At 55.1% G+C, this 10238-nt stretch overlaps 1 protein-coding gene across 4 annotated transcripts in view; it reads left to right on the top strand.

The window, feature by feature from the left end:
* Nucleotides 1-1283: 1283 nt before the first annotated feature.
* The window catches only part of HIF3A (hypoxia inducible factor 3 subunit alpha), a 28341-nt gene continuing 19386 nt past the window's right edge, over nt 1284-10238 (top strand). For 2 of the 4 annotated variants that reach the window (XM_037819714.1, XM_037819712.1), the window contains exons 1-4: nt 1284-1327; nt 6432-6622; nt 7650-7795; nt 9920-10004. In XM_037819714.1, coding sequence (XP_037675642.1) covers nt 1302-1327; nt 6432-6622; nt 7650-7795; nt 9920-10004 — 448 coding nt within the window. In that variant the 5' untranslated portion in view covers nt 1284-1301. Of the gene's footprint in view, nt 1328-2489; nt 2696-3542; nt 6623-7649; nt 7796-9919; nt 10005-10238 lie in introns of those variants that run through there. The other 2 variants (XM_037819715.1, XM_037819716.1) reach the window with 2 other exon arrangements.

Raw genomic sequence — 10238 nt, 5'->3', positions numbered from 1 at the left:
AAATAGAGAACCTGTTTCTTGATGGGTACAGCAAAAGTCTCAGGGTTGGTTCTCATTGGATTAGGCTAGGTCACATGCCTCCCTTGAACCAATTGCTGTGACCAGGGAAACAAGATAAACTGATTGGCTCAGTCTGGGTCTTATGCCTATAGCTGGTGCTGGTGAGGTGAGGAGTGTGATCAGCTCCCATTCAAAAATATAAAAATAAAAATGAAACAGACTGAGAGGGCAGAGAAGCGGTTCCCCAAAAGAAAACAGCAGATACTGGGTAGGCAAAACCTGCGGACTTCTCTTCCTCGGTTGCCTTCAGAATGTTGATCCCCCATGCTGTTGATTAGCAACCCCGCCCCAACACACACCCCTACACTGTTCCTTATCCAGTTGTGATGCTTTTACCACTCCGTGGTAAACTTATACCTTCACCTTCTTACCTGGACAGTAGAAAGGTGTCATTTTACTGCTCCTTTAAGAGTGGGTGTGATTGGATTTTACATACTTACTTGGCCTAATCTTAATCATTCATCAGTGGGAACCTGAAAGGGGAGTTAGAGAGGCTGTGGGATCAGGGTGGAGCAGAGGAGGTGGGGCTGAGGTACAAGAGGGGGTGACACTGGAGGAATGGGGGACAGTTGGCGGTGGGAGATGACGGATGAGGGTTGAAGGGAAGGCCTGGGGACCGAGGGGGGAGTGGGGGATACAGAGGGGGAAAGACTCTAGAAGTGGGGTGGGGGTGGGCGCTGGAGAATGAAAAGGGAACACTGCGGGGCTCAGAAGGAAAGGAAGAGGGGGCAGAGCTGGGCGACTGCGGAAGGTGGGCACAGAGGAGGTGGGATTGGAGGTGCGCGGGCCCCAATTAAGGGAGGAAAAAGAGGGGTGAGACGGGGAGTGGGGGAGAGGGTGGTGTAAGGTCCAGGGTGGGTCCAGCAGAGCATGGGTGTCGCACTTCGCGGGACATGCAGGCTGGGCCAGAAGGTGCGGCCCGCCCACCGGTGCGGGTGACACAGCTGAGAAAGTCCGCGGCCAGGGGCGTGGCCGGGCGCGCGCGCCTGTGAGTGCGTGTGTGAGTGTGTGCGCGCGTGTGTGTTACACGGCACCCCCCACCCACCCCTCCTAGCGTTCCGAGCCTTCGCCTCTGGTCCCGCCTCTTTCTCAGGAGTGACGGGCCCATCATCCAATCACACCGCGGGCGGGGAGCGACGCAGCCAACGGCGCGGCAGGGGGCGGAGCTGGGGAGGGGGCGCGCAGGGCCAGGGGAGGGGGCGAGGGGCCTCGGAGAGCTTCCGAGCCGCGACGCGCGAGCCATGGCGCTGGGGCAGCAGCGCGCAAGGTACGCGATTCCGGGACAGGGATGAGAGGAATTGGGGGGCTCCCTTGCTGGGGACCCCTGAGACGGTTGGGGAGTGCGCGGGTGCACATCCCCGCCGCGCCCTCAGCCCTAGGGGATTTGCAGGGCTGGGGGACTCCCTCAAGTCCCCGACTGCCCCGCCCCTCTCGCCCGGAGCAATCTCGGGGTCGTGATCCCTGATTTCCTAAAGCCCTGGGTGCGCTTCCCGCCTGGTTGGGGGTGAAACTCGGGGACCCCACGGAATTGGGTTTGAGCAGTCCCCGGGCGGAGGCAAAGTCTCCACATATTGTCTCCTTCGGCCGCCGGAACCCCAGAATTGAGGTTGTTCTTTGCCACCAGCCCCCTGGGATCCTAGGGGTTAAGGGGTATCCCCAAAATTGAGCCTCCCCAGATATAGGAAATCCCTTGGAATCGGGATTTCAGTTCTGAGATCAAGAAAAGAGGGATCCCCTTTGAGCACACTCCCCCCGGCAGTCTCCCCAACTTTAGGTTCCCCTAGAAATGGACGGCGGGATCCCCTTCTCAGGGGCCCTTGCATCTCCTTTGGAAAGGTAGGGTCACCCCCTTTAATAACAGGGAGACAAGGCTGACACACTTCCCAAAGTCTGGCCCCTTATCTCACCTCCCACCCAACCCAGTCCTTATTACTTAGGCATATATTGAAGGGAGAGGGGAAACCCACTGAAGCCATATTTTGGGGAGACCCCCATGTGGGGTGCTGTGCCTGATTCACTGTGAGACCCTGCAAGGCGTGCCATGAGTGCTCCCTGCCGCAGTCCGCAGTGGAGTGGTCCTCAGCAGAGAGGAATTGGGGGTTCACCTCCCGCAGGTGCAGACTGCAGGGGCACAAAGGGACCTGTGCTCAGGCTCCACTCCCAAGGGTTCCTATCTGGCCTTGTTCCAGGGGTCCCCAGAAAATGTCCCAGTCCCTTGGTTTTCCTTTTCCAATCTCAGGCATCCAGCAAGCCTCACCCCCTTCCCTCCTCCCTGGCTTCGTGGGTCTGATTGGATCCATCCACACCCCCCTGTTTTTCACACACACCCCCAAATCCCCCTCCCTACCTCATTCTACTCCAGTCCATGGCTCGGGGCTGATCAGGGAACACCACCCCCCCCCTTAGGGGGCAGCCCAGCCCCGCCCCTCCTGGCACCCCCTCCTGGCTGGGTGGGGGCCCCTCCTGGCTGAGCTGGGGCACCCCCTCCTCCCCACCCAAGGCCAGCCCTTTCCTGTCGTGTCATCCCACCGCTGTGCACCACCCACTCATAACTTGCACCCGGATCCCAGCCGCGGTACCATCCCCTTCCGCGCCCCCCAGGATGGCACTTCAGCCAAAGGGGGTCTGGACAGTGGTGAGTGGGCTCCCCACGCCCCCTTCCCTCCTTCTTTCTTGCTCCCAGCTTGGGCTTGCTGCCATCTCACCCCAGGCAGGGATATTCTTGGGAAGTCCCAGAGGGGCACACTGCCCCGGGTGCCTTCCTGGGGCAGAGGAAACCCCAGAGAAGAAACTGCTTTGGGGACCAGCACTCCACCAGATTACCTGTCCTTGGGAATGAGTAGTTGGGGTTCCAGAGACCTCCCCTGGGTCCCTTCTTGAACCCAAATCCAGCCCCTGGCCCCTCAGGCCACCTCCAGGAAATGCCAGCAGTGGTCCCTCCTAGATACGACCTAGCCCCCACCCCAAATCCCCTACACTTTTTGCAAGATGCCCCCAATAACCAGCTGAAAGTCAGGAGAGGCCCAGGAGCAGTCCTGAATGTGGGGCAGGGTCTCCCCACTTTGTCCTTGCCTTGGATTGTAGATGGTGAGTTCCTCAGGGCAGGGAAGAGGTGGGCTTCTCCCCTTTCTTTGAGCCCCCCCATTCTCAGGCCTCAGCCTGGGACCTCCAGACCCTGGCCCCGCCCTCTGTTTTCAGCTAGAACACGGAGGAAGGGTGGCAGAGTTCCAGCCACACGTCCCAAGCCGGGCAGAGTGCCAGGGGGCTGGACTGGGGCTGGGCATGGGGCCAGACAGGGAGATCCAGAGGCAGCAGGGCTGGGGGAGGGGGAGGGGACTTGAGCCACTGGGCAAAGGAAGGACAGGGACAGGGGACCCATGGCATGGCCTCTAAGGGCACAAACCCCAAAGCCAGGGTTCGAACCCCAGCTCACCTGCTTCCAAGCTGTGTGGCCTGGTGATTGAATGCCTCTTGGGCCTCAGTTCCACAGCCTGGAAAACAAGGGCCATACCCCCTCTGCACAGGACTAAGGTGAGGAGCCTGGGAGGTAAGAGAAACGGACGCTTGGGCAAGGCACTCAATAGGTGCCCAATACACTGAGTTCAAGTCAGACAGTTCTGGGCGGAAGTACACAGGCCGGGTCTGAATCCCAACTCTGCTCTCCTTACAAGCTGTGTGACCTCAGGCAAGTCACATTGCCTTCCTGGGCCTGTTTCCTTGTCAGGAAAATGGGGGAGGCAATAGTTGGTACAGGGTCGGATCAAGTAGGGTGTGAGGTTGAGCATAACTGAGCAGTGAAGATGCGGAAGGTGCTGGAATAGTTGGTACAGGGTCAGATCAACTGGGGTGTGAGGTTGAGCATAACTGAGCGGTGAAAATGCCGAAGGTGCTGGTATCATCAGCTGGGTGCCCTTGGGCCAGGAGCCTGTTTCTCTCTCTGTAAAAGGGAGAATACTTTTCCTACCCTCTAACTCTCTAGTTTGTGAGTCTTCAACAAGTCAAAAGTGTTATTATCACTATTATTTAGTCCTCCACCCCAAGGTACCTGTGTGTGAACCATGTACATACCTGGCAGGTAAACACACACCGTCTCACATATTCACCACCAAACCCCACATGCTACTGCAGCACCTAAGAACCTCTGGAGCCTGAACCTGCCATCCTGGAAATGAACAAAGGGAGAAAAATAATAAAATTCTAACCTTTATATAGCACTAGCTGCTTGCCAGGTCCTCTTCTAAGCCCTTGACAAATAGTAACTCATTTAATCTTTAAAAACAAAAAACAAACCAACCCTATGAGGTAGGTGCTATTTGTTATACTCAAAGAGGCAGGGCAGCTCGCCCAAAGTCACACGGCTCATAAGTGGGAGAGTCAGGACTGGAATCCAGGCCTGAGCCCAAGGAACTAGCCCCCCACTCAGCTTAGCCCAGGAAAGGCCAGAGACCCAGGCGTCTGTGATGGGAGCAAGAGGCCCGCACTTTCCCCTTGGAGGAGGAAACAGAAACAGGCTGGGAGCTGGAAGGAGGGTCCCTGCAGCCACCAGCTGGCTCCTTCTATGGCAGGAGCAGCCCTGCCACAGAGAGGATTAGGGATCCCAGCTGCTTGAGAAGTGGGGGGGCTGGCCCCACCCCCATTCCTCCTTCCTCCTCCCTCTGCCTGGGCCCCCAGCTCAGGGAGGCCCTCCCACCCTCTGGGCAGGAAGACAAACAGGGCTGGAACAGAACAGAACAGGACGGAATGTCCTCTTGGGCAGGGCAGGACGGGAGGCCCCTGCTCCCCACCAGCGAGGGAGGGACTGGGGGGATTCCTGAAGCCTCGATCCATCCAACTCCCCGCCAAGGGCCGTCTTCTGTGCCTCCCACCCTGTCGCATGAGGGCTTTTTTCCCATCCATAGTTGGGACCAAAATCCCCTCCCCTCTCCCCCTGGTGTCTGGGACTAGGGCTGGTGCCACCCCCAGAAATGGCCTCGGGCTTGCCTTTGGGATTAGACAGAAACATGAAGACTGGAACCTCACTACCCGGGTTCAAATCCCAGCTCTGCCAGTTCCTGGCTCTTGATCTCTTGGGCAAAAGACTTCACTGGTCAGATCCTCAGTTTCCCCTTTGTAAAATGGAAGCGTAGAATGCCTCTCTTCCAGGGCTCTTCTGAAGATTGAGAGACTGCCTATAGGCAGATTACTTAACCCAGTGCTAGACACCAATGCTTAGCAAATTAGACCTGCTTAGTATTAATGGCATTGTCGATATTATAAATACAGAGATTACAGACTATGTAAGAGAATAAGTATACTATCTAATGCATATAAGATGACTATATACTATATACCATACCATAAGTACTATGCTCTGTAATTCTTTATTCAAATATTAAAGCACACAGACTTTGGATTCAGACAGACCTGGAGTCTGGATTTTAAAACAGTGACAAAAACCAGTAGAGGCACTAAGACCTGGGGACAAGCCCAGAGCCAAAGAGACAGAGAATAATTAAAAGTGTTTATGCTGACCAGTATTCAAACTCTGGTTTCACTACTTATGGCCAAGCACTGTACCTCTCTGTGCCTCAGTGTCCTCATCTGTTCAGTGGGGATATTGAGCATTAGATGGGGGACGTCGTTACAGGCTTGGCACAAGGACTGTCATAACAGTGCAAGCTAGTTAAGCGACAGATATTTCTGACAATCGCACACTTCCACTCCCAACCTCCCACACAGAATTTAGGTATTTAAAGTGGATTTAAGGGTAGGGGTGAGTAGGTTAGCCGTTGGCTCCACAGAAACCTGGGATTGCTTTTCTGTGTTACCGTGGGGAGACCCTGTCCCTCTTAGGGCCCCTCGTTGGTGGGTCATTGGACTTTGAGATGTGTGCTCACGGATTCTGAGGATTCAGCTCGGCTGGGGAGGGGAAAGGGCAGGCGAGGGGATTCCTGGAGGCTTTAGGGCCGCATGCCCGGGAAGTTGCAGACATTTCAAGCTCCCTCCTTCCCTGGCCCCGGGCCAGCTCAGCCATCGCCCCCTCCCAGCAGGAGGCCTCCCTGGCCCCCAGCCGTCCCCAGCCTGGGAAATAAACAGCAGATTAGTCAGGGAGGGGACAGAGCAGCCTTAGGCACGCCTAGGAGAGGAGCCAGGCAAGGCACCCGAAGGGCAGCATGGGCTGGCACCGGGACAGGTAAAAAGCTGGGCTAGGAGGGGCTCCAGGGGATAACCCTCCCAGGCCGAGAGGCCCGGGAACTCGCCCAGGCCACACAGCGAGGCTTGCGAGGACGCGGCCCTGCCCTCTGTGACCTCGGGCCCTGAGGGGCGGCACCCCGCGTGCTTGTCCCGTCCACCTTCTTCCCTGCGGGAGAGCGCTGTGTTCTTGCCCACAGGTCGAGCACCGAGTTGCGCAAGGAGAAGTCCCGGGATGCGGCCCGCAGCCGGCGCAGCCAGGAGACCGAGGTGCTGTACCAGCTGGCGCACACGCTGCCCTTCGCGCGCGGCGTCAGCGCGCACCTGGACAAGGCCTCCATCATGCGCCTGACCATCAGCTACCTGCGCATGCACCGCCTCTGCGCCGCAGGTGAGCCCCGCCCCCGGGAAGCCAGGCCCGGACCAGGCCCCGCCCCCTGAGGAGGTCTTCCTAGGCGGAGCCCCACCCCTCCTTGCAACAGCTTCCCAGGCGAGGGGCCCCGCCCCGCTTCGAGCTCCGCGCCAGCCGCAGCCCAGTTTCCGGGGAAGTCCCGCCCCCTCAGTAGCCTATCAGGTGGAAGGCCCCTCCCCTGGGAATGCGGCCTGTGGAATCTTTCCTAGAATTCTCCCAGGAAACAGGAGGTCCGATAACTGACTAAGGCGCCTCAACCCTTAGGATTTGGTCCCCTGGGAGACCATTCTGGCTAGGCCCGTCCGCTTATAATAAATACCTTTGGAAGGGGGCTCCTCCACCCAATACTTTTTAACGTAGGGGAGCCCTTCTTCCCCTTCCAGCCTCCCCCTCCTCCTTTCCTTCAGAAGCTATCGCGATGAATTCCCCATGCAGTTAAAAGTCCACTCTTCAAGAGGCTTACAGACACACACACACACACACACACACACACACACACATCTTTTGGGAATCCCAGGACTCTGAATACCTTTTATTTTGGGGGAAGTAGAGCAATGCCCTAGCAGATTATGCCCTATGAGAATTCCCTGCCCCCTAGTATTTCAGTTCTCTGGTTGGCTCTACCCTTTTAGGTCCCTTGGGAGTCCCCACTACTTTAGGATTCTGTCCCCTGGGAGACTCAGGCTCTTTAGAATTCTGCCTCCTTCCCCTAAGTCCCTGACCTTTAAGAATTCGGAATCCCCTGGAGGCCTGGTTCCCTTAGAATTCTGTTCTCTTGGGAGACCCACCTCCTTAGAATTCTGTCCCCCAGGAGGCCCTGCTATCTTAGAATTCTACTCCCTGTTGGCTCTGCACACTCCTTTGGGACTCCAGGCCACTGGGATGTGCCCCCACTCACCTGGAGGTACCTGTAGCCTCCTCTGAGTGAGGAAAGGCAGAGGGAGTCCAGCCAGTTTGGGGCCAGGGCTGATGTGAGATGCCCTGTCCACCCTGCCCTGGGCACCAGGGAAATGGAACCAGGCGGGGACAGTGGGAGAACCGCTGGATGCCTGCTACCTGAAGGCCCTGGAGGGCTTCGTCATGGTGCTCACCGCTGAGGGAGATATGGCTTACCTGTCGGAGAACGTCAGCAAACACCTGGGCCTCAGTCAGGTGAGAGGAGCTGCTTGCTGTGTGCCTGGCCCTGTGCTGGGTGATGCCGGGGATACAGCGATGACCGTGACAGCTCAGGTCCTGCCTTTGAAGGGCCCAAGGTACAGAAGGGAGAAAGGCATGTCACCAGACAGGAAAACTCAGGCTCGTCAGGGCTGGGGTGGAGCAACCCAGGGAACTGAGGGAGCCTTGGTAAGAAGGTACAACTCACCTAGCCTGGGAGGTAATGGCGGGCTTCCTAGAGGAGAAGATATCTGAGCTGAAACCTAAAGGAGCTAGCCAGACAAGGGGGTAAGGAGAACGGATGGGACCAGCGAAGATTGGGAATGAACATGGCAGAGGGAAGAGAACATACAAAGGCCAGAGGCAAGATCAAACAAAGCACCTGGGGGTAAATAAAGGAAGTTTTTACTGGCTAGATGCAGAGTGCAATGGGAAAAGTTGAGAAAAGGTTAGAGAGATCAGCAGGGCCCATATTATTTAGGGTCAAATTAGAAAGTTTATCTCCAAAGCAGACATGGAAGGATTGTAAGCAGGGGAGAGGTTGTTTCAGAAAGGTAGAATCAGATTTACATTTTAGAAATATCTCTGTAGCTATTGCTTGGAGATAGAATTGAAGGGAGTAAGATTAGAGCTAGGAGACCAGCCAGGAGGTGGATGCAAGGACTCAGGTGGGAGAAGAGAGGTGGGGATAGGGGCTATGAAGACAAGACCTAGATAAGAGAGATTTAGGAGGTAGAACAAATTTCACTGAATCCTGACGGCAAGCCCTATGAGTGAGTAACCATTCTTTCTTTCTATTTCACATAAATGGTCTCCACGATTGAAATCTATTGCTTTTCTGCCTAGAATTCATTACCCCTCTCCTGGTACTAATTTCACTACTTGTTTGAGTCCTTGAGCTCAGCCTGGTGTATGTCTTAAGTCCACAAAACTAGGAAATGGCAGAGCCAGGATTCAAATCCAGGCACAGATGGAAGAAAGAGAGGGAAACCTCATTCTTCCCAACTCCACCAGACTGTGAGCTGATGAGGGTCCACTTCATCTATGTCCCCTGCTCCCAGCACCAGGCTCATTTCTTGAATTGGAATGAAGAGTTGAGTCTTTGCTAGGTGTTTTAGTTTCCTAGGCTGCTCAAACCACATACCATGAAATGGTTTTGACTTAAACAATGGGAATTTATTAGCTTACAGGCTTACAGTTTTGAGACCTTGAAAATGTCCAGATCAAGGCATCGTCAAACTGACACTTCTTTCCCGAAGTACAACTGCCAGTGATCCTTGGCTCCTCTGCCATATGGGACGGCACATGGTGGCCTCTGCTGGTCTTTCCCTTCTCTTCTGGGTTTTGTTGCTTTCAACTTCTTGCTTCTGTGGCTTTCTCTCCCTCTCTCTCTCTATATATATTCAACCCATTTATAAAGGACCAAGAGGATTAAGACCCATCCTGAATGAGGTGGGTCACACCTTAATTGAAGTAGCCTCATCAGAAGATCCTACTTACAATGGGTCCACACCCATAAGAAAGGATTAACTTTAAGAACATGCATTTTGGGGATACATACAGTTTCAAACCACCACACGGGCATGACTTGAATGGAATCTCATCTCAGGGCCTTTGCATTTGCCGTTCCCTCTTTCTGGAACAATCTTGCTCCAGACATCCCCAAGACCACCTCACTCTCAAGGTTCAGCAATTTATCTGTGTCACCTCCTCAAAGAAGCTCTCCCTGATTGCTCTTTCTAAAACAGCTCACCCTTCATTTCATCACCTAACCATCCTTTTATTCTTTTTGTATCACTTATTGCATTGATTATATATAAAATTTCATTTTGTCTCGTTTGTTGCCTATTTCCCCCTGCTGGACAGTAAGCTCCTCAAGGCAGAGATTTTGTCAGTGTAAACACTTCTCTGTCTGTACCATTTAGAAGAGGGCCTGGCACATGGTAGGTGATGAATGAATGGTTGTTGAATGAATGGATGAATGAATAAGAGGTTGGTGAGGGCAGCCAGGCTCATAGACTAGGGCAGGTGTGATGAGGATGGGAAGGAGAAGAGGGGTCCGAGGCTGCAGTTAAAAGCCTTTTCCCTCCAAGACATGCCCTCTGTCCCCCACCCTCACAGCTTGAGCTCATCGGACACAGTATCTTTGATTTCATCCATCCCTGTGACCAAGAGGAGCTGCAGGACGCCCTGACCCCCAGACAGAGTGAGTCCCTGGAGGCCTTCTGTCTTTACAGATGGGGAAATGGGCCCTGCCCCTCCCTCAGCACATCCCCTCCTCTTCCGGAGCACTGGACTCGGAGAAACAGTGAAGGGGAGGACACAGGCCCGGCCTGGGGGTCTGCGGGGGACACAGCCCTGCCCTGGGGGTCTGAGGGGACACATCCTACCCCTGGGGGACCCTCTCTAGTTCCGGGTCCTATTTTTGAGGTGAGGCTGG

Source organism: Choloepus didactylus, chromosome 27, assembly GCF_015220235.1.
Source record: "Choloepus didactylus isolate mChoDid1 chromosome 27, mChoDid1.pri, whole genome shotgun sequence".
Classification (NCBI taxonomy): domain Eukaryota; kingdom Metazoa; phylum Chordata; class Mammalia; order Pilosa; family Megalonychidae; genus Choloepus; species Choloepus didactylus.
This window is presented reverse-complemented; position numbering and strand designations above follow the sequence as displayed.